Genomic DNA, 27,115 nt, shown 5'->3' with positions numbered 1-27,115 from the left:
GATATTTGATTATTTTGAAATGGTTGGGGTGAATTTTACAGTTGGTGACTGGTGTTTCGCAGAGACCGCATGTCACTTAAAAGCAACAAACTCCCCACTAGATTATGTAATATCAGACAGACTTCTCTTGTACAGTCGATTAGTCACTGAAAGTAGAGCTGTGAGAGTTTTTTTCTTTTTGTATTAAGCAGCAAAAAAAAGTTGTAATGTGACATTTTACCACTAAACTCAACCAAAACAAGCGCGGTCATAAGTACTGACGTTGGTTTGCACGTGATTTATTCGAGGTAACCGCATCATTGTGGATGATACTGCTGTGCTTTCATGCCACACTTTACAAACTGGAGGTTGCGGATGGTAAACACACATCTGCCGCTGCCTTCACATGAATGTCGGGATTTAATCTTCAGAAGGCTTTCATACAGTGTAAAGGCAGGGTGTTTTTGTGGTAGATACTGGTAAGAATCAGTTGGCTTTGGCTCGGTATGGAAGGCTTTACCGATCACAACACTTTTATTTTTAATGTTGAGCTGGTTGGGTAATATCTAGAATGTGTCTGAGTATTGGCAACACCATCTGAAAAAGCACAGCAGGACTCCCTGTTACACAACTCCTTGATGATTTCTCCTTCGTTCTACAGTAACTCATCAGGCAGGACTCTCATGAGACGGATTTTTTTCAGTTTTCAGTTTTGAGGAACTTCCGACATTGAGATGATTTGTTGTTTCTAAACATATGAATCAATAAATAATTCCATGTTTTGTTTTATAAATGTGGCTCAAAATTACATTTGTCACCTCAGTTTTTCTTCTTTGCTCTTTTTTATTCTGGTCTTTTCTCTCTGTGAATGAATTTTTCCCCTGCCATCGTAAAATGAAGGTTTGTTGAATTTGTGCCTTGCAGCCAAAGGGGAGCGGAGCGGCCAGGACACGGAGCACCTGGACTTCAAAGTGATGGTGGAGCCCAAAGATGTCCAGCCTTACACGGTCATCCTGGTGGCTTCATCCCGTCAGGAGAAATCGGCGTGGACAAGCGACATCAGCCAGGTAATGTTTCGTTAGATGAGGAAGAGTTTGTGTATCAGTTTAGAGCAAATATCTGATACTTACTAAAGGCCAGCACTGAAACATCAAATCTACATCTACTGTAGGACAGAACGTGGCCATCACAATGATTAAAGCAGGAACACATTGTTGCTTCTGATCATCAGGAGCAGAAACAATGGATTGTTACACCTTTTCTCTGCTTCCCTTTCCTTAACAGTGCATTGACAACATCCGCTGCAATGGTCTGATGATGAACGCCTTCGAGGAAAACAGTAAAGTCTCTGTGCCACAGATGATCAAGTGAGTTGGACACCGTGCTGGAATACACAAACAGTATACATGCATAACTGGTATTGACGAAGTTTTGGGATTCAGTATTATCATTTAATGTGATTTTTGGTTGCTTTTTTAACACTAGATGCTAATTTATGTTAGCACATTCCTATTATCTGTTAGCATCGAGCTAAGGAACTAAATTATTCAGAAATTCAGAAATAAAAGAATTGATCCTGGATATCGTAAAAATAGATATATGATTAATACATGAAAAAATACATGCGTTTACCTCAAGACCCTTGATGACACTATGGCCTAATTCGACCTGTAGCACCTAAACCAAGTCTCAACAACCCTTGCAAGGCACACAAACCAAATGTTAGAGTAGTAGCACAAGAAATTAAAAGTCTCCTTCTGCATGTGTGTGTACTCTTCTGCCTTTATTAGAAAATATTTGCCCCCTGAACGTAAGTCAACAGTGACCCTCACACAATATGTGTCTACAATCTTCTGCATTGTTCAAGAGGCCTGAATGATTCAGTGTTCTCTTTCCAGCCTGGAGATTCCCTGATTCATTTACAGCCTGTAGAGGCCAGTGAGAAGACTTACCAGAGAGTCTGCATCAGTTTTTAGTAAAGTTATAGAGGTTGTGCAACCTGTTCGGAGGCTGGTATTGTGTTTTGCAGAGCATTAATGGAGTTTACATATTTTACATGTGTATTCTGGCGATCTGCTTTAATGCCCTGCTCACTACCCCACACATGACCACAGCAGTATAGAAACTGGAAGGCTGCATAAGTACTGGGAGTTAAATCCCTGCGACAAACATTCCTAACCTCATTTGAACTCCAACGCAGGTCGGACACCAGCTTGTACTGCGACGATGTCGACATCCGCTTCAGCAAGATGATGAACTCCTGCAAGGTGCTGCAGATCCGCTACGCCAGCGTGGAGCGCTTGCTGGAGAGGCTGACCGACTTGCGCTTCCTCTCCATCGACTTCCTGAACACCTTCCTCCACTCATACCGCGTCTTCACCAGTGCAGACGTCGTTCTGGACAAGCTCATCACCATCTACAAGAAGCCCATCAGTGCCATCCCTGCTCGGTGAGTGAGTTAGCTGATTCCAAGAGGTTTAATTTGGGATTTTAAAAGCTCACTGGTACGAGATTGTCCGTACTAACCAGATTGAGGTTGAGATTGAGGTTGAGGGTAACAGAGAGTGGTTGAAGATGTCAGTAGCTGTTGTGAATCTAACATTCAATGTCTTGTTCTGCTGACTCTTGTGTGCACATCGTTTTATTTGTTTGGTGATTTATTGCACCGAGATTTAATTTTTTTGTCCTCATACTTCCGGCATTCATTATTTTGACTCCACACCTGTGGATTCTGGGAATGTCTGCAGCTGTAGTTCAAAATGGGTCATATTTGTCTGAATGCCAGCATTTGTACTTTGGTATGTGACTTGTGTTTCCATGCTACTGGTTCACTTCTTCGGTCCACCACCTTCATCCAGAATTAAAAATCTTTTCTCTTACATGCATGGTCCCCAGATGATGAATCATATTGATTCACCATCATCTGCACAAAATGTAAATAACCATACTGAAAACTAGAGACATTTCAATCAGCCTTAGCTGTATTTCTGTACCAGTCAACGAGCGTCTTACCTGCCAGCTTATAGCACCTGTTTTATCAAACTCAACAGGTTTTACCCTTTTCCTCGCCTGTAGAGAAAGTCTCCAGTCTCCATTAAAAGTCCCCCAGTTTTGTGAGGTTTCAGAGAAACTTAATAAACATTGTGAAATGTTGTCTTTGACAAATCCCTAAACCTTCTGGTAAATTCAGCTAATGCTTTAGCTTAAGTTCTATCTTTCTATGTGTAAAAAAGATGTGATGTGTAGTCAAAGATTTCGATCAGATCACTCAGGAGGGATAATAATTCCAGGTCTGAACATCCTCATAGTCTTGTTACAGTAAACCAACATCGTGTAACTATCTTAGCACAGAGGATAATAGATGCGATCAAATTCTGGGTGCATCACTCAACAACTGCATGAATATTGGATATTGTGAAGACATGGATGGCGAGTTTATTTGTATTGCACCTTTCAAGCATCAAGGACAATTATGCATATGTAAGTTATTTTAGAGGGTGTTTTAACATTTTCTGTCCAAGTCAAAATGCACGACTTCAAACAGCAGAGCTAAGATAGTTTATCGCATTAATCTCTCCGAGGCAGATCTCTGTGTGTTGTGACGACTGGAAGAGGAACAAAGTTTGATCGTTTTCACACATTTTCTCCTGAGGATGCAGCAACAGCGCTGTAATGGTGCAGTGAAAAGGTGGGACTTCCCCCGGTGTCTGGATTCGTCTTTGCTCTCACGTGGACTGTCTATAAGCAGCCCATCAATGCTTTCATGGCCTAGTCCAGGTGAGAAGGGGACCGGGGGGGGAGGCAGCGAGAGGTCACACCGACACGTCCACCCCTCTGTCTTCTGTCCGCCATCACAGTTAATTGGGTCCTGCGTCCGCCCACCTCTCCCCAACCCCTCCTCTTCTCTCCCTCGTTCCTCTCTTTACCCTTTTCCGTTCTCTCACTTTTATTTTTCTTTCCACAAGTCTGACCGTTCTTCTCTCCGCTGCGCTGTCACCATGGCAACCCTTCACTCTGCTGCAGGACCCCACCCTCTCCCTCTCTCCTCATCTCCTCCCTCCCTCCCTCCCTCCCTCTTTCTCTCCCTTTCTCCCATCATCTGCAGCGACTCTATGGTATTAAATATTGATGGTGGTGTTTTGCACCCAGACCCTGCTCTCTTCTCCTCTCCTCTCCTCTTCTCTGCCTCCCTCCCTCCCTTCTTTTTGTCTCACTCCCCTCTCTTCTCCTGCTAAATTACCTCCTCTTGTCATTCCTCTTTCCTGCTTCACTTGTGTCCTCTCTTGACTCTCCACTTTTCCTGTTCGCTTTGCTTTGCCTTTTTCATTTAGTTTTTGACTCACCCCTTCTCTACCTCTCCTTTTCCTCTACTCTTCCTTCCCTCTTTCATATCTTTGCCCCCTCATCTCCCCTTTCTTCAATTGTTTTGCAAATTTAGGCGAGGAGACACAACATGGCTGCAGCTATAACACCATCGAGGGCTGGAGGCTTCCCATTCGCCCACTCCCAGCCAGCAGCCTTCGCTGTGGTGGAATCCATATCCACTATGTTGCTCCTCTCTCGCCCCCTCCCTCTCAGTCTTGCTGTTTATGCCCCTGCGTTTTTTTTCTCCTTCTTTTTTCTGCACTGCACCTCTGTCTCTTTCTCCCACTTTCCCTCTCCGTTTCTATCTGGCTCCCCTTTTCTCTCTGTTTCTCTCTCCCCGTGTCTCTATGGGCCTCCCCTGGGCTGGTTGCTGTTGGCAGCACCCGTGCCTCCCACACTGTCACTTGACATGCTATTTATAGGCCTTCAGAGGGGGTGGCTCTCAGTGCAAGGAGGATGCTGTCTTAAACAATGTAGCTTAAATAAAAGAGGCAGGAGCTCCCGAAGAGCCCTGTGGTTAATGTGTTCCCTCTCTGCTACTGTGTACAGACACCAAGTGCACCATGAACACCCATTATCTCCATTTCTCCCCTCTGCACTCTCTGCTATTCAGGTCACAGGGAATAATTACCCCAAAAGTGTTGGTTATAGCAGTGAAAGATGCGCTTCTGTCTTTCTCACTCGTCCTCTCTTTCTTCCTTCTCCTTTTTCTGCAGTTCTTTGGAGCTCTTCTTCGCCAGCGGCCAGAACAACAAACTCCTCTACGGCGAGCCACCCACGTCACCGCGTGCCAGCCGCAAGTTCTCCTCCCCTCCTCCCCTCTCCATCACCAAGACGTCCTCGCCCAACCGCCGTCGCAAGCTCTCGCTCAACATCCCCATCATCACGGGGGGCAAAGCCCTGGACCTGGCTGCGCTCAGCTGTTCTCCCAATGGCTATGCAAGCATGCACTCCACCATGTCACCCTTCAGTAAGACTACCCTCGACATCAACAAGCTCTATGTGTCCAGCACCATGGCCAGCAAAATCTCAGACGATGGAGAGGCCAAATCTGAAGGCAAGACTGAGGAGTCTGCCCCCAACAAGCAAGGTCAGAATCACAGTCCGGGGGAATTTGCTCAGTTCATGTGCATTTTAGTACTCTCTACTGGTATCCTTATATTTCGACGGTATACTCATACTAGAGCAACTTTTACTTTCTAAACCAAGAAGGCTGTTTAGTGGTACAGATGCACATTTTGCAGGTGTGAAAGGAAAAAAAACATTCAGCTCCTTTAAACATAAACACAACCAAGTGGACATGTGGTTTTTAAAGGATACTTAAAGGATAAGTTCACCCAAAATCATCTGCTTTGGTTGTTTCTACGCTGTTTTGCTGTGATGCTCCAGAAATGTTTTGGAGATTACAAATTGTTACCTAACTTTCCATTCACAAGGGGGGGGGGGGGGACTGGTCACATTTTCAGTTTTGGGTGAAATCACCCTTTAAAATCCAAGATTTTCAGCTATAAACACATAAACCTGTTGTTGCCCTCTCCCAGCTCACTCAGCCCAACACTTTCTTTTTTTTCTCCAGATCTGTCGGTGAGAGAGGAAGGCGATGAGGACCCAGCTCAGAGTGACGAAACAGAAGCAGAAATGTCTCCTCCCAAGTCACCATCAACACCCAAGAACGTCAAGTCCAAAAACTCTGGTACGGTCTGAATTTGTCTCTCCGTTATTGTGTTTGGACCCGGTGTTGTCCTGTTTCGGCTGTTTTATATCTGGGACCCTTTTAGAACATCTTGTGTGCTACTTTTGAATCCCAGTCCACCAGTTATAAAAACAAATGAGTTGGCAGGATTGTTAAGTAATTGGCGAGAATGTAAGAGTTGGCAAACTAGAGCAGCTTAGCACTCGCTGCGAGTGACATACAGTACTTGCCAGCGGGGCGTCTTGGCGAAGGCAAACATGACAAAATAAAATCAATAATAATAGATCATGTCACTAACAAAAGCTATTGGTAACATGAAGCACATTTAACAGGCCTGCTTTTCTTGTGTTACACCCTCTGTGAGCACTTGAATGAATCATTCCAACTGGCAGATTTCATGACTTCACTTGTCAGAAAACCAGGGAATATGAAATGAGCAGTTAAACTGAAATAAAAGCGGATTTTAAGAGATGGATTGTCCAGTGAAAGACCAGTTGGCCTTCAGATCAATGGACACCGGGATATTTCCTGACTGAGTCAGCAGTGGCTACAAAGAACAATCAGGCTTACGATAATTATTAGAGATTTTCAGAAATACTCTTATTCATTGAGCAGGGAAACCAATAGTCTTGCCCGTTAGCAAGACAAAGTGATCTCTGAAGGGCCCCCCAGCAGATTACTTTAAGGGTTAGAGGAGCCTTTTGGGCCCTTGTTGGCCCTTGAATGACCCAGGGCCAGGACTGGAAATGAGGTAAAAAGCTTGCCTGGCTCTTTCTTAAGGTAAAAAAATACACATACTAGCAGGTCTAAAGCCCAGAAATTAACAATTAGATTGCATTTGTTTCATTTGTCTACAAAACAAAGTATTAAAATGAGAGATTTTGGTTTTATGGGGGTTATGTGCTCGACTGTTCCTTGGCAAGCAGCCACCAGCAATGACTCAAGGAAGGTATTGTGCACCGCCAGGAAAAGTTTTGGCACAAACCGCCGCCATAAAAACCAAGAATAACTTGCAGAGGTGCTGGTACGCAAATTTTTTTTCACATTTCAGTCGCACTATTTTCCCCGTTTTTCCAATCTTTGTGCTCACCTAAGCTCGGCTGCGGGCTGCTGGTAGATATTTACAGCACAGGCATGAGAGTGGTATTCATATGTTTTACTCCTTGACAAAAACAGAAGTAACAGGAAGCGCAATTCACAATTTGTCAAAGTGTTGTTTTCATGAATCACATGAACATTTCATCTGCCGTTACTTAATGTGTAGAAAAAGCAGTGGATACTGGCAGCTGTCTCAATAGATGTAGGTACGTATCAGGGACAAATGAAATTTTTCACTTTGAATCAATAGTATCAGTGTTTTAGACATTAGTGCGATTTTAACCATCAGATCCATTTTTACCATTGAGCAGCATCACATTGTGCATGTGAGAAGTGCGAAGACGTTGAGATGAGATGAGTACATCACAGAGCTAATTAAACCCTGCCACAGCAGACTGTATAGAAAACTTTTTTTTTTTTTTTTTTCGGAAAATGACAAACGTAACTGTAGCCAAATAAGGTCTTGATAAAAACCACCCACAGCCTCCCGGCCCTCCCCGTACTGCACAGAGAGGGAGCATCCACCCCGTAGGTAGTCAGGCACAATTCATCCCCAGTGTGTTCTCTTCCCACGGTGCTGGATACAAGGGAAGCCAGTGCCTTGTGTGAGTAGGTGGAAGGAAACCTTGTACCTTAGCAACGATGTGCATGTTCTTCTATACCGCCCCCGGCTGAACGGAGGAAGGCAGGGAGGAAGGGAGGGAGGCAGAGACAGCGGAGTGTACACCGTCACTGCACGAGCTGCAGGACACACTGTGCTCGCTCGGTTTTAGCTCTCCGTTGCCCTCCGCTGGTCAGCAACTTAGATTATACACAGATAGTCTAACCATGTTTTTAATCACCGAACTGATTTCCCCTTTCAGCCTAATCCTGTACAGCGAGAAGGGTTGTGATATTTGTGTATGTCAGAAAATAAGACATGTTCTCGTTTCAGTGATTCAGTAGAGAGTGATTATGGATTTCAATCTTTAAATCTCTCGTGTTTCCCTTCCCTGCAGAGTTTTCCCTGTTCTCCTTCAACAATGGCATGGTGGTGTCATCTTGCCGGGAGCTGGACAATAACCGCAGTGCCCTTTCTGCCGCCTCAGCCTTCGCCATCGCCACCGCCGGTGCCAATGAAGGCACTCCGACCAAGGAGAAGTATCGCCGTATGTCGCTCGCCAGCACAGGTACGTCGCATGAGGGGGACGTGTTGACCAACAGAGAGGCTTTTTGGGGAATATCTGGAAGCTGGAAATTAAAGGGAATCTGAATACAGAATCAGAGGCTAAAATCTAGTATGATCGAAATTGAAACTGATTTATTGTTGATGATTTTGTAAAAACAGTAAACTGCTATAATGGTTGTTAGAACAAAATTCTGGGAAAAGATTGTGACATAAATCAGGTGAAGTCCTCACTGGTCCAAAGCTGAAACAGTGGATGCATGACCACCAGGGGGCGTCCAAACTTATTATAGTCCTCTGTCCATTTAATACCATTATTTAAGCAACCTTTATATATATATATATGTATATATATGTACACCACATGACATTAGAAAAACATTCCCTGACTTAAATTTCTCAAAGAAAGAAACGAATCAGGGGAATATAAAATTGCTCTGGTCAGAACCTCAGCAGCACTCAATAAATGCAGTTTCATATCTAAAATAACAAAACATGAAAGAAAACATGAGTCTGAGGGTCAAGCTACCAGCATCACATATCTGGGTGCTCTGTGATGTTGGAGCTCCGTCTGAGTGTAACTTTGTTAAACCTGCCTCCAGGTTTTCCAACAGACCAGCGGAACGGAGACAAAGAATTTGTCATCCGAAGAGCCGCAACCAACAGAGTCCTGAATGTGCTGCGTCACTGGGTCTCCAAACACTCGCAGGTACACTTCAACCTTTTCCTGCTATTTGTTGTTTCTCTCCGTCCGTCTGTGTCTTTTGAAAAGAAAAAACAAACTTCTGTAATGACTCTGCTTGTTGCTCCTCAGGACTTTGAGCTGAACACAGAGCTGAAGATGCGAGTAATTGGCTTCCTGGAGGAGGTGATGCATGACCCAGAGCTCCTGACACAGGAAAGAAAGGCAGCTGCAAATATTATCAGGTCGGGTTTCCTTGTATCGTCACACACGCAGTCATATGACAGATGTATTTGTCAGCAGCCTGTTGAAAAAAAAAAGTTCCTGCAACTGTATTTATGATGCCAACAATTGTAGCCATGGTTGATGACAACTGGAGAACTGGAGGTACGATACACCGACCTCTGCTCTGGCCTAAATTTACAGAGCCACAATTTAGAGGCGCTACAGAAAGAAAACACTCCTCACCCTTTTTTATGAGCAGCATAGATAACTTTATTGAAAGGGAGATTCGCTGAGGGTGTTCTAACAACCTAGCAGCCTGTGGAGATGACGTCAAATGTGTCCTTAACCCAAAAATGAGCAAAAAAGAAAAATGAATACCCAGTGTTCCAGGTCAGGCCCGGCACTCTTCTGTGTCTATTAAGGTCAGGGTAATTGTGGACAAAACTGTCAAATAACGGCACTTTTCTCTCTCTGCATGTAGGACTCTCACCCAGGAGGACCCTGGAGACAACCAGGTCACCCTGGAAGAGATCATACAGACGGTGAGAGACGGAATACAAAAGCCTATTTCAGTATTAAAAGAAAAACTCTGTCTTCAAATTATTTGGTGTACTGTAGAAATGATTTGCGCTTCAGTTGTTAAAATGCTTTTCATTGTGTGTGTGTGTGTGTGTGTGTGTGTGTGTGTGTGTGTGTGTGTGTGTGTGTCAGGCCATGGAGGACTGTAAGACTGAGCCGTTCGAGAGCCACTCTGCCCTGGAGATAGCCGAGCAACTCACGCTGCTGGACCACCTGGTCTTCAAGGTCATCCCATACGAGTGAGTACACGCACGCACATGCATGTGTGCAAACACACACACACACACGCAGGCAGGCAGGCAGGCACCGGATGTTGGTGTGTGTTTTTCTTATTGATCGTTTGAAAAAAAAAAAAAACATGCTTATTTCTGCAGGGAGTTCTTTGGTCAAGGCTGGATGAAGAACGACAAGAACGAGAGAACTCCGTACATCATGAAGACAACCAAGCATTTCAACGATGTACGTAAAACAGATAGATAGATAGATAGATAGATAGATAGATAGATAGATAGATAGATAGATAGATAGATAGATAGATAGATAGATAGATAGATAGATAGATAGATAATTGCATTTTTTTCTCTATTCTCTCAGATCAGCAACAGAATCGCCACGGAGATCCTGCACTGGGACGACGTCAACATGCGGGTAGCGGTGATCGAGAAGTGGGTGGCGGTGGCCGACATCTGCCGCTGCCTCCACAACTACAACGCCATGCTGGAGATCACGTCCTCTCTCAACCGCAGCTCCATCTTCCGCCTCAAGAAGACCTGGCTCAAAGTCTCCAAGCAGGTATCGGTGTCTTTGGACATGTTGATTGAAGATTTTCAGGTTTTATTTCAAGGAATCACTACAGTTCAGTTGTGTCAGGCACCTTTACATCACTTAAGGGTAACTCTACCATTTGAACACAGGGAAGTGTGTTTAAAGATCTTGTGGAAAACTACATCATATGTAAAAATTGTGGTATTGGAGCCTTTTGTCGCTCAGATGCATTGTGGGTAATGTAGGCGCAGACGGTTTCAATCAAATTTCTTGTTGCTGGCATTTATAGTTTGCCCTTGATCCATTTTCCAGACCAAGACTGTGATCGACAAGTTACAGAAGCTGGTGTCATCAGAGGGACGATTCAAAAACCTGAGAGAAGCTCTGAAGAAGTCAGTATCTCGTGTTTGTCACTTTCCTGTTCTCACTAGTTGTGATGGAGGTGTTGTATATATACTTTCCTTTATGTTTCTGTAATGTATCTCCATATCTGACCTGCCTTGTCAGCTGTGACCCTCCCTGTGTTCCCTACCTGGGAATGTACCTGACTGACCTGGCCTTCATCGAGGAGGGGACACCCAACTACACCGAGGACAACCTGGTCAACTTCTCCAAGATGAGAATGGTAACACACACCAGAGCACTGATACACATTTAACAACATGCGCATTATATTGTTTCTGGTCTCAAAACGCTTAAAGGTGCAAGATTTAAGAATTGGCCAGTTGTCGATTTCATATGCAAAACAATTTGCATGTCAGTTCTTGGATTTTGTACCTTTAATGTATTTTGTTATTTTAGTTGGAAGAAAAAAATCTGTTCCATCTGCACCAAGTATTGTGGATTCAATTTTATATGATTTTATTGACTTTGTCCGCAGATATCTCACATTATCAGAGAGATACGTCAGTTTCAGCAAACAGCTTACAAGATTGATTATCAACCAAAGGTGAGATAATTTTATTTGTCTTTTAATGTGTGTTTTATATTTGAGCAGACTTTCAGTTGTAGTCTGGAGGGATTATTTTACTAGTTCTTCTAATGAACTGTGTTGTATAGAAATATCATATTTATGGTATCTATTAACCTTAAAAGGTTGAAATGGGGAATAATATTTTTCTTTGGTAACTAGACAATGATTGCAGAGGATGAGCGATATCATGTTTTCTCAGTGGATGTTATTCTGATGGCATTAATAGTTTTTTTCACAATCTAAATTTTACATTTCTTTAATTTGTTGCAAATTTTTGGATCATTTTGAGACCATCTCTCATTTCAAACCATATTCAGCAAAATCACAAAGGCAAAAATCTGCCATTTGTAAACAAAAAGAAGTGAATAAGGGTCACCAGAACTGACAGAACTGCTCTGTCTGTGTTCGTCATCACTTTAGGTTGCGAAGTACTTGCTGGACTGCAGTTCGGCGCTGGATGAGGAGAGCCTGTATGAAGCCTCTCTGAGAATCGAGCCCAAAATGTCATCATGAAGAGGATCTCTCTCTCTCTCAACCCTCACATGGAGTGTACAGGAACAATATATCATAATGTACATACACTATTATTTGTATTAGACACAGTAGGCTGTGCCCTTCTAGTTTGTGCTCCCCAATGGACTTGTTGTGTATAATTGTTATTAGAGACTGAGTAGAAGCCCAGAGAGGTTTAATTTATATAGTTACAGAGTATTTATATGTTATCTATCGTCTTAAACAACATTTTACGACAAAGTTATTTTCAACCACAGAATAAACAGATGAGAGAGTATACAGGCGTGAGGTTTTAGTCGTATCCTGATGGGCATGTGCAGTATGAAGAAGACTCGTTCATGAGCGACGGTGGTCACATTGGACACCTGATGATCAACTCCCACTTTTCACACAAGCCCCCGTACGAACATCCTGCCTGATTAGCACGTCAGCCTGTTTGTCCTCAAGTGTAGCGTCTTAAAAGTGAATACAAATATTTGCTAATCCGCTAGCTGCATGAATTAAAAGCTGCAGGAGCAGCAGTGGGGGTGAATGTCGGACACTGAGTCGCTGAGCGTCCATACAGTGAAGGGTTACTGCAGAAAAATGTATTCAGTAATAGGATCAAAAATTGAGTTTGACTTCATGAAAATCTTAAGGATTTAAACTTTAAAGGTATACTATGCAGGATTTGCAAACTTAAAAGGACTGTAATTGATGATCTGGCAATGAGACTTAACAATCCACCTGAACAGTAAGAAAAGAAAGATGGAGGGTAGGAGCCCTGCAGATACAGACACCACCACACACTTCCAGCAGGGGTGTAAATCGCAAGTTTCATCACGATACGATGTTATATCGACTCTTTGGACAACGATATCATACTTGCGGATGTCACAAAGTCTGCCATGATATCATTTCGATACAGGGGCCAACTATCGATAGGAGACGATATAATTTGCACATTTAACACAAACAGTTACGTTTATATCAACTCTGATTTCAAAATATTGTCAGGCTGCTGACTTTTTACCAACGCAGGTGTAAATAATTTCCTCATCCAAGCACTGTTTAGAAAGCAGATGTGTCATGGGAATTTCAAAATAAAGGTGAAGCTTTACATTGGCAGCCATACAAATCGGTGTTTGTCACTTTGCAACCATACTACTGGATTGTTAATCCCTGAATCAATATATCGATCCAGATCGATGTACTGTTACACCTCTAACTTCTAGTGGGTCATCAATGATGATTGTGAGAGATTAACTTTGTTTGGGTCTCAACTTTTTTCTTCTTTTTATTTTTTAAAAATCCTGCATAGTATACCTTTAAGATTTGAACATTTAGACCAATTTTTATTCAATTTTAGATATACAGGAGGTGAAAAGTGGGACTGCTGTTGTGGCAAAAGTTGAATCATGTGCTCTGATGTTTTATGTAGCCACTTGCTGACAAGGATGGAGGCGAACTGATGAAAGACTACCTGCTGATTTCTGACTGAGCTGGGATTCATGTTTTCAGTTCGGAGAAATGGGTTTCTACGCTTATCATCACCTTACTCCCCCTGGTGGGCGACATGATGTATATACAGTTATCAGCACCGGGCAGTGTATGTAGCAGATGTAACCAATATTGAGCCACTTCAGGAAGATTAAATTCCCAGCTTCTACACTCAGACACTAAGAGCATAGTTTTTACGGTTAATCCTCTTTGGCCAGTGCATTATGGGTTTGCCTTAACCATGAAATGGATTATATACCACAAAAGTATGTAAACTATTTTGTTCTACAATTTGCCAATGAAGCAGAAAACTATTTGCTGTGTACAGTACCGTGTACAGGCAGTCTGATGCATTTCCTAACGTGCAATGTGTTTAAAAAACAAAAAACAAAAACATATCCCTCGAAATGTGTTATCCTTATGATCGTTCAACTCTGTAATAACTTTTTGCTGTGTATGATACTTTAAAAAAAAACAAACGTTGAAAGCAACTTATAAGTGTAACACATTCTGTATCCTGTCTACTCACGGCGTGTTAGCAGGAACTATACAGTAGTAATATCGTGCTGGTTCTTGGAATATTTATAGGTATTTTTTACAGGCTTTGTATAGAAAAAAAAAAACAACAACAACAACCTAAAGCTTAAGTGGCAGGCATGTACCACTTCCACGTGTTCAAATCAAACCTATATCTAGAAACAGTATGTGTACTGTATTTAAACCCCACCCTTGCACATGGATCTTTACCCCTTCTTACAGGCACATCAGATGTTTGCAGTGAGCAATACCCAGTGGTATGAGAACTATCTTTCAGTCTATTTCAACTTTCAGCTTGAGTAGTATTTCCAGTTTTGTATAAAAGTGTATTCTTTCCTGATTACCTCTTGTTAATAAATCTATTCTTTCTCAGGGGGAGAAGGCTGTCATGTTTGTTAATGACCTGTGTTAGATCATCATGTGAAAGTGTTGGAGGTGGGGGAGAAGGTGAGAGGAGTGACGTGGGGAAAAGGGGGCGTGTCGGGGGTTTTATTATGAAAGGGAGCCGCCGGGTCACGTGACTCCCGGTCTGCAGGAGGACAGTATGGCGCTGCAAGTCGTCTGGTTCATCACCGCCACCGTTTTTAGTTCCGTGCATCTGACACCGCTCGTTTCACTCGAAGGTAAGTTCACTCACAGCTCGACACGTTTATTATAAGCGTTTATTTCTGTTCGGCAGAGTCGCTGTCGTCTAACTGCGAGTTAAATGTCAGTTCAACAACAACAGGTGTTAACACCGTGTGTGCAGCTCCAGTACAGACAGGAGTCAGGTGAAAAGGACACATTAAGATATATGATTAATATTACAAACAGTGGTAGAAGCCATTTAAAAACAATCTAGTACAAGGAAACCTATTGAAAAATGTGCACAAAGTATTTAAAAGTAGGCCAGTAGTACTCATGATAGAAGAAAAAGTGATGGATGGTCTGAATGAAATCTTTATTTTGAACATGCACATTTTTAATTTTTAATTCCTTAAACACACAAACAAACCAACAAACGAGTGTTGCAAATGAAAACGGGCAATTCTTATTACTTGCAGAGAGGCAGAAGAAAATGAAAAGTTATTTTATTTATCAAATCCTTATTTAACCATAATTAATGAATATATCAATTCATAAATAAATACATACAAAAACATATATACAAATATATAAACATACAAATATATGATTTAATTTATCAACCATTATCTTATGTATGAGAGCTTAAATATTGATTTCTTTTGTATTCTATCAACGTGTACTACTTCTCCACATTCAATCTGTTCCATAGTTTTACACCAAGAATTGATTCAACCTTTTTAACATTAACTATCTGTTGTATTATGAGATTTCTAATGTGTGAAGTATCATTTAACTGTTGTATAGTGTCTTTTACTGGAGTTATTTCTTGAACTTGGGTCAATCTGTAGAGAAACAAAATACCCAAATGTCCCCTTGTGAAGTAGAAACGGCATTAAATGGTGATAGTACTTTTTATTTTTGTGATATTACTCGCTTGAAAGGACTTCTTTACATTTCCCTGTCATTAATGGCTTCAGGAGTTCATCTTGAATATTGATTATCAGACTTCTTTATTAATAACTGACTCCTTCATTCTGTGTCCTGTCAGAGGAATATCAGTTCAAACAGTGGATGTCACAGGTATGTCCACATTATCACAGTATTATGAATTGTTTTATTGTTAATGTTTCCATAACAACAGCAACTATTTCCTCTGTGTGATGTTACATTTCGCATTTTTAAACGTGCAGCACAACAAGGTTTATGACACTCTGGAGTTTTACCACCGGCTCCACATCTTCACGGAGAATAAGAGGACAATCGATCATCACAATGCTGGGAATCACTCCTTCACAAGTACCGTACAGCTCCGCACTAACTCCTCTCTCATCATATGTATTGAATTAGATTATCACTCAGGAGGGCGATTATTCTCACAGAGTCTCTCATTTTCAAATCTAGTGGGCCTGAATCAGTTTTCAGACATGAGGTTTGAAGAATTCAGGAGATCATTTCTCCTGATGGAGCCTCAGGTATGATACATCTCATAATACGACACACTCAGTCCTGCGGGAGCTTTTGTAAATGTGCCACTTTTTGTTACAATGCTGTGATTCTGGTCTGTTGTAGAACTGCTCGGCCACTGAAGGAGGTCATGTCAGCAGCGCCGGTCCTTACCCTGAGTTTGTAGACTGGAGGATGAAAGGCGACTACGTGACTCCAGTGAAGAACCAGGTAACATCAGATGCTGCTGAACGACCACAAAGTAACACCACAATGTGGATGGAGCATCAAGAAGTTGGACAAAGACATGAATCCTCCCTGACAATTAATGTGGAACTGAGTGAGGCTGGACTTCCTCTCGAAGGCTCACCCCATATTTATACATTGATTCGGACAAATTGATAAATGTAAATGTAATTTAGTCAGTTAATTACATTATTCTTTGAGTGACGTGTAGGTAAGCAGAGAGTGTTAATGGCTGCATAATCATGTTTCCTGTTTAAACTAGTTGGATTTAATTGTGAGCACTGTTAAATAAGTAAAATATTATGTGTTTTCATTTAAAAGTAGTTGCAATTATTAAACATTTAGTTAAATTATTTATCCGTGTGACTCGACTAATGGGGCGAGTGAGTATCAAATACAACAGTGAATACAACAGCTGTTATTGTGACTTTGTTTTATTCTGTTATAGAATTTGGATTATTAATTCAAAGGAGTGCTCAGCAGTTAAGTACTTAAATACAATATGTATTTCTTGATGCTATATTTTACCTCATGGTAAATGTATTTTACATCTATACACCTAGTTTGTAATACAGGCCACCCTTTGTCAATTTAAACATTTAAACATAAGTGAATTATCAGCCGTTTGTTGATGTGTTTGCGTCTTCAGGGTCACTGTGGCAGCTGCTGGACCTTCTCTACCACTGGCTGTTTGGAGTCGGTGACTGCCATCGCTACCGGGAAGCTGATACCTCTGGTGAGATCTGTCCCGTAATTATTTACTCAGCACATTCATCTCATAGATCTCATGTGTAAGCACATTTTTAAACTTGTGGAGATCCAGTTTATCACAAGGATCATTTAGAAGACGTTCTTGCAGAATAAATCTCTGTTGGACTCACAGGTTCTTTGCATGATTGTAACTGTAATACAGTTTGATTGCTTGTGAAAACGCATGATGCAGTTTGTTTGTCTGTATCAGTCTGAGCAGCAGCTGATAGACTGCGCCAAAGACTTTAACAATCATGGATGCTTCGGGTAAGTCACATGGAGTTGTTATTGTAATAACAAGATTACTCGTGTTTAATGCTTCATCCAGCTGAAGATTGCTTGGTTTGTTTCAGCGGGCTCCCCAGTCAGGCGTTCGAGTACATCAAATACAACAGCGGTCTGATGACAGAGGAGGACTATCCCTACAAAGGCATTGTATGACGTTTCTCAATTAATGTCTCAGTGTGATTATTTCTGATGTAAAATAAATTGTCAGTGGAGGAACTTCCATCCCCCTTGTTTTAGGACGACTCCTGCCAGTTTGAACCTGCGCTCGCGGCTGCTTTTGTCCACGATGTCGTCAACATATCAAGTGTGAGTGAACAAGTTGCTGTGAAGTTAAGTCATGGAAGTAATTGAACAAAAAGTCACAAGGCAGGTGCAGTTAACCATCTCGTTTTGGGTGAACTCCAAAGAGGAAGAGGAAGTGGCAGCTATTTTGGTAAAATGTATATTTGACTGTTTCCTGTATGTTGGTCTGCCCACAGTATGATGAAAAAGCCATGGTTGATGCTGTGGCCAGGCTCAACCCAGTGTCCTTCGCCTTCGAAGTCGTGTCTGACTTTATGCACTACAAGGAAGGAGTTTACAGCAGGTCAGCTACTCAACAAACATTTAAGTATTTAGTGTTCACAAATAACATGAGGTTAGAACCGTTCAGAGGACCCACCACCCTGTTTCTGTCACACTTCAGAAACATTTGTACTGCAATAATGGGATTTTCTTGCATAGTAATCCACTGGCGCAGAAGTTATTCAGTCTTGGAAGAGGATTATGAGCGTAACGGGGCTACTCCGTGACATCTGCAGTGACCTAGATCTGAACTGATGGCTGTTGGTGGGATGTGACAGACATATGCTTGCATTACAGGAGAAATGTAGTGTTGGACTGTACTTAATTTACAACTTTAAACAGATGTACTTCTACCCCTCCACAACTGAAAGCCACTATTGACTATCGATCAATAGTCGTAACAGTGTTGTTTAAAGTACCCAAATCTCTCTACTTGAGTAAAAGTAAAGAAATCGTGAAAATATTACTTTGGTAAAAGTGGAAGTCACCAATATGATGGTACTGATGGTCTGATATTAACTGAATGTAAGTATGAAAAGTAATTTTCTGGCAATGATTGTACTTGTCAAAAGTACAAGTGAAAGTAAATTATACAGATGTTTACATGTATACGCTGTAAACTGGAGGTCAACTGATTATTGTCTTAAGTTGATTATCAGGTCTTATATTCAGCGCATTTGGAATTATTATTATTATTATTATTATTACTTTGCAGATTTAGTTTAATAATACAAATATAATCAACGGAATACTGTAATACACCATTTTTACTGAAGGTAATTTTTGATGCCAGTATGTTTTTACTCTGATTTTACGACCTGCTGTCCTGCATCATGTCCATCATAAATATGGAGCTCTTCATGTGTAGGGCTTATTTGTTATATGTTGTTAACTTTACCTTTTTATTACCCGAGAAGACTACAACGATTTAGCCACATGTAATGGTTTTTATTACAACAAAAACAATGGGAATTTATTTTGTTCAGCATGCGTCTGTCTGGAACTGTCATAAAAATACCTACAGAGGCACCTACACATCTTTGCATAGACAGGATGTAGCAGTGCAGCAGCCCACTCACCCAACAAGAGACATGTTCTCTGTCTGTCTAAAACCATCGCTGTTGTCTGTTTTAGCACCAAGTGTAAGAACACAGCAGACAAGGTGAATCACGCAGTCCTGGCTGTGGGTTACGGCACCGAAGAGAACGGCACGCCATATTGGATTGTGAAGAACTCTTGGGGCCCGGCCTGGGGCGTTGACGGGTAAATATAGCCCCGCTGTGTGTGTGTGTGTGTGTGTGTGTGTGTGTGTGTGTGTGTGTGTGTGTGTGTGTGTGTGTGTGTGTGTGTGTGTGTGTGTGAGTGTGAGTGTGTTAACTGTTATGACTTGTTCTAGATTTCAGGGATCATTGACACCTTTCCTCTTTGCTCCATCAGATATTTTTTGATCGAGCGAGGACAAAACATGTGCGGACTGGCTGCGTGCTCTTCCTACCCTCTACCTTTAGTCTGAGGAGCGACATGGCGACAACGTGGACGACTGATCAAACTCAGGAAAAGTGTCGTCCATGAGAAGTTTGTGCTTTCCTGTTCCCCGAAGTTTTATTATTTTAAACATCGATTTCACAGTGTAATATCATGAACACAGTCATCACATGTCATATGACGATGTAGCTGAAAGTTTCCTCCACGTGATCAAAACGTTAGACAGAAACCACATTCTTGTCCATTTAGCTGTGGATGCATCTCCATGTGATCATGTGCATACAAACATGTCTGAAGGGAACATTTCACTTGGATTTTAAACGCTTTTCCATTCAACATTTTAAAGTGCGTGTGCCAAAGAATGCGAGGCCAAGCAGTCAAGCTGTTAGTATATATAGTATGACAAATGATTTAATTGTGTGCGTTTCCTGAGGATTTCGTTTTTTATTGTGTGGATACACTTTTTCCATTCAGTCCCATTTCATTATGATATATAACCTCTCCTCAGTGCAGCCGCAAGTGTTTGTTGTTTCAGTAAACCGATTCACTGAAGCAAAGCAGACTCATCAGATGACATATTGGTTGCATCTGAGAGGTATTTTAGAATGGAAAGTGTGGCGCTCGTTCAGTCGTTTTTCATGGCTTTATGATTTTAACAAAACCTGGAATATAAATAATGGAAATAGATGTATCACACATCTGGATAGTTTTCCAAGTGTAATCACTGGGTTTATTGTTTTGTATACAGTGTGAGTTACAACTTGGAATAAACATGAAATATAACTGTTTTATGCATTTTTTTCCCCCCTTTTTTTTTTAAAGTTTTCATTTATAATTTTGGTTTCTTTTGATTTATAAAAATGGGTGTTTTGGAGCTTGTCAATACAATTACTCTTATTAATGGATACATTAATAAAATGCAGGCCTGTTTTTCTTGTAAAAAGTGTAACAGCATCTGGAAACCGACAATGTTAATTAAATCATCTGATATGTTAAGTGTTGCGCTGAGCATTAGTCCGATGAGATTGAGTTTTAGCGGATCACCAATGGGTCATCAACTTCATCTTTCACTGAGTGGCCTCTTTGTGGCTTCATTCGAGACAAAATCAAGTGTGGAAAATGTTCTTGATGACTGCAAAGACAAGCACAGATCTCCTCCTCTGATTTAACCAAACTTTGGAGTCGTGCACAAAAGCTCCACTCAGAAGTCAACTCAGATGTCAGCTAGTCATTTTCCATTTTTGAATAAACATTTAAATAAACAATTTTACTACTACACTTGGGGGCTTGTTGTTGTCTTAATTGGATTGATTCTTTGTGTCTTTGCATGGATTTGCGTGGAGAATAACACACTACTTTAATACATTTTTCAGTAGAAATATTGTAACAGAGGATTTACAACAAAATCAAATGTTTCAGCTTCGTATCACTGCTGTTACCCACATCAGCCAGAAGGTGGCGACATTATCACCGCCTCTCTGGAGGTTGAAGCGGGAGCAAGAGGCGAGACGTCAATCAAATTGGAAGGCGGTCATTGGCTGTCAGCGGCAGGGAACACCCCTTTATTCTGATGACGTGAAAATACGAACCAATGAGAGGCCAGGGTTCTGTTTCACAACACGGAGGGGGCGGGGCTTGTTACAAAACATTTCCAGCGTGTGGCGCGAATTATCCAACTCCTTGTAGTTTTTCAAGTGTTACCATAGAGAGCGGAGTGAGAGGGACGAGAGAGTTTATCACTTTCTGGCAACTCAGTCGAAGGAATAATTCGCACGTATTGTTGTAACTGTATTAAAATGGCGACGAGACGGTCAAAACGCAATGCGGTGGTGAAGGTCGAGAAGCTGGTGAGTTGTTGGAAGTTTTGTTATTTAAGCTAGCTAGCTGTTGAATAACGTCAACATTAGCTTGTTTTTGGGAGTTAAAGTAAAGGTGTGTAGTTACCAGGGTAACGCAGGCATTATTTCAGGAGGAAGGCGAGTGTTTTAAGAGTCACGCAACAACTTGTGCTTCTGTAGAAAAAGTTGAATGAAGCCATGTTTGTGCTCGTCGTGTTAATAATGCACACCTTGTAGGAAATGACACCTGTGGACCTCGAGGCAGAAGTCCGTCGATCCTCACGAAACGCCCTGGCACCTAAACGCCTCAGCTATTCCCCTGGAGGAAACCCCACACCCCAGAAGAAAAAGGTGAGAGACACTTCAGAAACACATCGAAAACAACGTGTGTTATTGGTTTGTTAATACGCCCATTTTTTGTTGTTAGAAAACTGAAACGGCAGAGGACAAAAACATCCAGAATAACGTCAAGAAGGAGGAAGAAGAAGAGGAGGAGGATGACAGCAGTGATGTGGAGCAAACATCTGTAAGTGTTTATTAACCCCGACTGACTTCGGATTCATGGACCTTGTGCCCTTACTCAATAATGTCAAGCAAAAAATATTGTAATGTTTAAATAATGTTTCTTCAGGGTGGATATGGAGGACTCTCTGAGTATGAACTGGAGCGACTGGAGAACATCAGAAAGAACCAAGAGTTCCTGACATCTATCAACTTACTCCAGGTAGGTAGAAGGATGTGGTAGTCTCATGCACCTTCCTCAGGAACACTTGGCTTCAGAGCCAGGTAACATTTACTGATATTTATAGTCTTGGAGACCTCAAAATATTTTTCCATCACAGTTTACTCCCATATAATAACAATAAATACACACAGAGGAAGGAGGGAAATTTGATTTACTAATTAATCTAAACAACAGCAACAAATCAACAAATATATTCAAGGTCACGTTGCTGTCAGCTTGCTTAGCCTCTTATATTAATCTTCTAAAGAATGAAGGCTTTTAGTTGCTCATCAGAGTAGAGTCAGTTAGTTGTAATAACCTGTCTACATTTTTGACTTTTGTTTTTTTTGTCTGAAGCACTCAGGCTCGCGCATGTATGAAATAAAAATGTAGGTCATAATTGTTGGTGTGTATGAGGCACAAATGTAGATGCACTTGGACACTGTATGATTCAGTCCTTTAGCTGTGGCGGCACAGATGGGATGGGTATTCATTTTTGTTTCCTTGACGCAAGGCGACCGAGGAGCTGAAGCAGCTTACCCGGCCAAAACCATCACAGAGGGGCCTCGTGAGGTACAGTCAGCCACCAACTGTTCCATAATGTTTTAGTAAAATGATTGGGCAGTGCAGGAAATCTTGTGGGAATTGTGAACTGTAAAGCTGGATTTCATTGCATGTACTTCATGCTGCTGTTTATTTCTTTACATTTGTTTTATAGTTGTCTTTGAGTTAAAAATATTGAATCCAATGTCATACAACAGAAAAAGAAAAAAACAAACGAATGTCGGTAGATTCCACTTAAGAACCCCTGATAATTTTATTGAATTGAGTTCTAAGAATAAGATTTCAAAATTTTGACAGACCTAGTGAGTTCTTGGTGTCGCTCTAATAATCCGTTTCTATGGTGGCAGGTCACAGGCAGCTGTAAAAGAAGTGCTGCCAGCTCGCAAATCCCTTCGTCTTCAAAATAAAGAGGCAGAGGATTTGACACTTCCCCCTGAACCAAAAGGGAATCTGGTCTATGATCAGGTAGTTATATTTCAATAACCTAATCATACAAATGTCTTGCCAGTCCACTGCTGTCTGTCTCTTTAGTATTTCATCTTTCTTGCTGCTGTTTTTTCATTATTTCTGGCATTTACTCAATGTAGTTATGTAATTATTTTAAAGTTTACGCGGCTGAAGAAGCCTCCTGGCTCTCTGCCCATGGAACCAATAAACACAGAAGAGGGAAGCAAGCTGCCTTCGCAACTTCTTGAGCTCTTCTCTGAGGTAGGACTCGCCTTCCATGTTTAATCTCCTCATTACATTGTAGTCAGTTACTTTTTATGTTTTACTAATAATGATTTTACCTCAAAACTGTAATGAAATCCAGAACTGGTAGGTTGTGGTGCCATAATACATTTAAAGCCAAAGATAATTTGGAGACAGTTAACCTTGAGATATGTAGACTGGTTGATCTTGTTTTAAAAAAATTTGCTGCCTCAGAGTCAATCTGAAAATCTTCAAATGTGTTTTAATAGGATTTAAATGAAGAAAAAAAGATGGACCTTAGTCTGAAAGGGTAAGTTTTTAAGTTATATTGTTCAGTTTATATAGAAGTGACAGTCAATCACTTTAAAGTGTAATAGAGATTGATAAAACAAATCTACACTGATGTTTCTACTTAGGTACCAGTCAGCCCTCAAGAAAATGAGGATAACTGAGGACCAAGTGGCCAAGGTGGTAAAGGATCGCATCTTCTCTGCTGCCTTCCACCCCTGCACCAGCAGCCTGCTGATGGCCGCAGGAGACAAGTGGGGGAAAGTTGGACTCTGGAAGATGGTTTGTGTTCTTTACTCTGTTATGATGATGATGATGATGTTAATTTTGATGTGATCAACTGAGAGCAGTACATGTGCAACAAAACAAGCATATAGCAACAGGTCTTGTGGTGCCACTGTATAACAACTGGTGATATGACCCCACTGTTAAGAAATAACAGAGCTACAGGAAAAGAAGCTACAAATTAAACTCAGAGCTCTTAGTCTTACTTATTTTTGTGTATATTCCCTCAGGGGGGTGGTTGGGACGATGATGGCGTGCTGCTGTTTGAGCCTCACACTCGTCCGGTGGGCTGCATGGCGTTCTCCACAGCTCATCCCACCCACCTGCTGAGCCTCAGCTATGACGGATCTCTGCGCTGCATGGATGTGGAGAAGGCCGTCTTTGATGACGTGAGATAACTTTTGCTCCATTCAGTGTACAAAATGTATAATATAAAGGTTTTAAGTTAAGTTGCCTGAATGCAGAGATTTAAATTTGATTTTAAATTAACTTCCTGTTTTCACCTGTTGACATCGACGTGTTTGTTCACCGTTCACTGTAGGTGTATGACATTGATGATGGCCTCAAATCATTTGACTTCCTGTCACATGACTGTTCAACACTTGTGGTTGGGAACTGGTATGGAGAAGTTTCCATCGTGGACAGGCGCACTCCAGGGTAATGTATTACTGTTGATGAGTAGTTGATTTTAATCTCTTCATGGTGTTGAAGAATAACAGTATGGGTGAACTGTCAATGAATGATGACCATTTAACACGTTACACTGGTGTTTAATTCATCCTCAGGAACTCTCATGAGTCTCTCCACTCACTGGACTCCAAGATTGTGCGTTGTGTTAACGTCCACCCTTTACAGAAGCAATACTTTGCTGTGGCAGAAAGCCAGTATGTCTGATTATTGATCAAATTTAACATTTAAATACAGTTTTTGAGCCACATTTTTCTACCCTGTGTCAGTTGTCTGTTTATTGCACTAAAAAGACTATTGATCTTGTCTGCAGTGTCGTCAGTATTTATGACAGCAGATGTCTGAAGAAGACCAAAAGCCAGGCAGTCTCTCAGCTGCACGGCCACTCTAAAAGCATATCCAGTGCTTATTTCTCCCCTCACACGGGTAACAGAGTCCTCACCACCTGTTTGGATGACCACTTAAGGTGAAGCTGACCCAGCACTTTCAGTGATTGTTAAGCTTGCTTTCATTTGATCAGTCTTAGCTCAATGTCTATTCTCAACTCTTTTGACAGGATATATGACACATCTGAAATGACCTCAAAATGTCCCTTGATGAAATCAATCAGGTACATCCACTCGTGTCACCAACTTCTCTTCCCTGTGCTGTGGGACTTGAGTAACCTGAATTTACCCACAGACTGTCTTATCAATCTTCATTTTCAGACATGACATGCAAACCGGCCGCTGGCTGAGCAAACTATCGGCAGTGTGGGACCCGAAACAAGAAGACTGTTTTGTGGTGGGGAGCATGGGGAGGCCCCGGAGGATGCAGGTGTTCAGTGAAAACGGCCAGCTGCAGCACTCCTTCATGGATGCTGAGAACCTTAACACAGTGCTGTCCGTCACAGCCTTCCACCCCACAAGGAACGCCTTACTGGGCGGCAATGCATCAGGGCGCTTACATGTCTTCTCTGACTGAGATGAAGACCATGAACCTCCTGATGGCTTAAAGTAGAATAGAAGGAACAAGTAAGGAAACAGGTTTATAACTGTCGAGGTGGGGATGCACCGATCTGATACAGATGTGGTTAGATCGGATCTCTGAAACAGATTGGATGTCTGACAGTGTGGCTGATCTATTCAGTTTAATTCGACATTGTTGACATCTGTACGGTCACAAATAGTTTTGTTTTTAACAAGACACTCAGGCTTGTCTGACTTCATTGTGATTTATTATTATTGTATTAATATTAAATAATTTAATAAATATATATCTATGTATGTGTTTGAACAGTGTTTAAGTCAAGCCTAATGTCTCCTTACACTTAAAATAATAATTTAAGTTTCTCCACACAGTCAGGCAAACTGCATCTTAATGAAACACGAGTTCTGGACCGGAACTCTTGAGTCAGCCGTTGTCTAAATCAGGTATTTGAATCTGATCAGAACTGGTGCATCCCTACCAGGTGGATATAATCCTGCTTTCTTGTTGTACTCTCTGGATGTCTTTACTGTAGCTAAGTAAAATACTTCTAATGAAACAATCAACTTTACATTCATTTGGTCACAATGTTCATAGAAATGTCATATATATATACAGCCTGAACATTGATAACGTGTGAAGTAACACAGTATCATTAACTAAATAGTCATTTTCTTTCATATATTTACATCCAAATACATATTTAATGATACATCAGCCTGGCAGTGCCAAAACAGACCGATCAGCTGTGTTGCATCCTGCTTTTGCTGCAGAGATGCAACACAAACTCTGTCAGGTTGCATGAGGACAGAGTGAGCAGCAGCATCCGGACACAAGTTCTGGACTCCAGGAACAGACTGTGTTGTTTTGGAACCACTTCTGTGTAGATTTGGCTTCATGTTTTGTTTTTGTTGTCTTGCTGAGTTCTCCTGAGATTGGCAGTGGGTCTCGTTCAGCGAGTTATCTGCGTTCTGCTGCATTGATCTTTGTTTTTCCCATCTCCCTCTCTGAGCTGAGGGGGCTGCATCCCCACAGTGTGATGCTGCCACTTCCAGTCTTCATGGTGTGTTTCCTGAGGTGCAGTGCTTGACATTCACCTTGCACAGCATCCCAAACCTGTTTTTTTTTCCTCTCAATACTGATTGACCTTACTGATCAGCCTCCCCTCATTTCAAACTTTTCAATAACCTTGTCTCCACTTGCACTTTTGCTACCTCTGTGATCTTTTTAAAATGGAATTGATCACATACTTTGACCTGAGTTAAGTTTCAAACATTTTTGAATATGTATAAGAAAGTCTTTTTTTTTTCTGTCAATGTCCTGAATACATCCCACAAAGAGTTTGAAGACGTTATACAGGCGCTGTACGGAGCAAATAATTGAATGTGGGTTTTGATACATTTGTGTTGTTGTCTCTGCTGTTTCCTTTGTTGTTCTATAATTTGTTGTTCTACAAATGTTTACAGTAGTTAAGCCATTTCTAAACTCATCTCCCTTTTGTGTTGTTTGTTTGTGGCACATTGAATTTGAACGGCAAAACCATTTGAGCTACAATACGTGCCTGTTATAAAATGTAAAGTGTTCATTTATGTTTTTTTCGTATTTTTGATACCTGAAGCATACAAAATAAACACAGAACCATTTTTATATCAGAAATGTTGTTTTAAATGTCATTTC

General features: G+C 41.4%; 3 protein-coding genes across 5 annotated transcripts in view; all 3 read left to right on the top strand.

The window, feature by feature from the left end:
• LOC119017774 (ras-specific guanine nucleotide-releasing factor 1-like) overlaps positions 1-14,431 on the top strand; it is a 29,808-nt gene extending 15,377 nt beyond the window's left edge. The window contains exons 12-28 of one of the 3 annotated variants that reach the window (XM_037094792.1): positions 904-1,046; positions 1,264-1,346; positions 2,180-2,428; positions 3,632-3,667; positions 5,061-5,434; positions 5,921-6,037; positions 8,134-8,304; positions 8,903-9,009; positions 9,115-9,227; positions 9,689-9,749; positions 9,919-10,025; positions 10,161-10,245; positions 10,381-10,578; positions 10,864-10,943; positions 11,059-11,176; positions 11,432-11,500; positions 11,945-14,431. In XM_037094792.1, coding sequence (XP_036950687.1) covers positions 904-1,046; positions 1,264-1,346; positions 2,180-2,428; positions 3,632-3,667; positions 5,061-5,434; positions 5,921-6,037; positions 8,134-8,304; positions 8,903-9,009; positions 9,115-9,227; positions 9,689-9,749; positions 9,919-10,025; positions 10,161-10,245; positions 10,381-10,578; positions 10,864-10,943; positions 11,059-11,176; positions 11,432-11,500; positions 11,945-12,037 — 2,204 coding nt within the window. In that variant the 3' untranslated portion in view covers positions 12,038-14,431. Of the gene's footprint in view, positions 1-903; positions 1,047-1,263; positions 1,347-2,179; positions 2,429-3,564; positions 3,668-5,060; positions 5,435-5,920; positions 6,038-8,133; positions 8,305-8,902; positions 9,010-9,114; positions 9,228-9,688; positions 9,750-9,918; positions 10,026-10,160; positions 10,246-10,380; positions 10,579-10,863; positions 10,944-11,058; positions 11,177-11,431; positions 11,501-11,944 lie in introns of those variants that run through there. The other 2 variants (XM_037094793.1, XM_037094794.1) reach the window with 2 other exon arrangements.
• A 147-nt stretch (positions 14,432-14,578) lies between these two features.
• On the top strand, positions 14,579-20,674 carry LOC119017778 (pro-cathepsin H-like). Its single transcript, XM_037094805.1, has 12 exons — positions 14,579-14,676; positions 15,669-15,700; positions 15,811-15,916; positions 16,022-16,092; positions 16,190-16,294; positions 16,959-17,045; positions 17,271-17,326; positions 17,413-17,494; positions 17,585-17,653; positions 17,827-17,933; positions 19,046-19,174; positions 19,349-20,674. The coding sequence occupies exons 1-12, from the start codon at positions 14,598-14,600 to the stop codon at positions 19,422-19,424; spliced, it is 999 nt and encodes a 332-aa protein (XP_036950700.1). The 5' UTR covers positions 14,579-14,597; the 3' UTR covers positions 19,425-20,674.
• A 360-nt stretch (positions 20,675-21,034) lies between these two features.
• Positions 21,035-27,085, top strand: wdr76 (WD repeat domain 76). Its single transcript, XM_037094804.1, has 15 exons — positions 21,035-21,243; positions 21,472-21,585; positions 21,662-21,760; positions 21,866-21,958; positions 22,473-22,531; positions 22,870-22,987; positions 23,129-23,230; positions 23,482-23,522; positions 23,629-23,782; positions 24,016-24,174; positions 24,327-24,442; positions 24,571-24,669; positions 24,786-24,938; positions 25,029-25,082; positions 25,180-27,085. The coding sequence occupies exons 1-15, from the start codon at positions 21,193-21,195 to the stop codon at positions 25,433-25,435; spliced, it is 1,668 nt and encodes a 555-aa protein (XP_036950699.1). The 5' UTR covers positions 21,035-21,192; the 3' UTR covers positions 25,436-27,085.
• Positions 27,086-27,115: the final 30 nt, after the last annotated feature.

The sequence above is a fragment of the Acanthopagrus latus genome, chromosome 4 (assembly GCF_904848185.1).
Source record: "Acanthopagrus latus isolate v.2019 chromosome 4, fAcaLat1.1, whole genome shotgun sequence".
NCBI classification, from domain to species: Eukaryota; Metazoa; Chordata; class Actinopteri; order Spariformes; family Sparidae; genus Acanthopagrus; species Acanthopagrus latus.
This window is presented reverse-complemented; position numbering and strand designations above follow the sequence as displayed.

Bases quoted from the DNA above. Each gene is read 5' to 3' on its own strand.
- LOC119017778 (XM_037094805.1), top strand. From the start codon at position 14,598: ATGGCGCTGCAAGTCGTCTGGTTCATCACCGCCACCGTTTTTAGTTCC. The intron at 17,495-17,584 runs GTATGACGTTTC...CCCTTGTTTTAG, and splicing joins ACTATCCCTACAAAGGCATT to GACGACTCCTGCCAGTTTGA. The intron at 19,175-19,348 runs GTAAATATAGCC...TTGCTCCATCAG, and splicing joins CCGGCCTGGGGCGTTGACGG to ATATTTTTTGATCGAGCGAG.
- wdr76 (XM_037094804.1), top strand. From the start codon at position 21,193: ATGGCGACGAGACGGTCAAAACGCAATGCGGTGGTGAAGGTCGAGAAG. The intron at 23,231-23,481 runs GTAGGACTCGCC...GTGTTTTAATAG, and splicing joins TTCTTGAGCTCTTCTCTGAG to GATTTAAATGAAGAAAAAAA. The intron at 23,783-24,015 runs GTTTGTGTTCTT...ATATTCCCTCAG, and splicing joins AAGTTGGACTCTGGAAGATG to GGGGGTGGTTGGGACGATGA.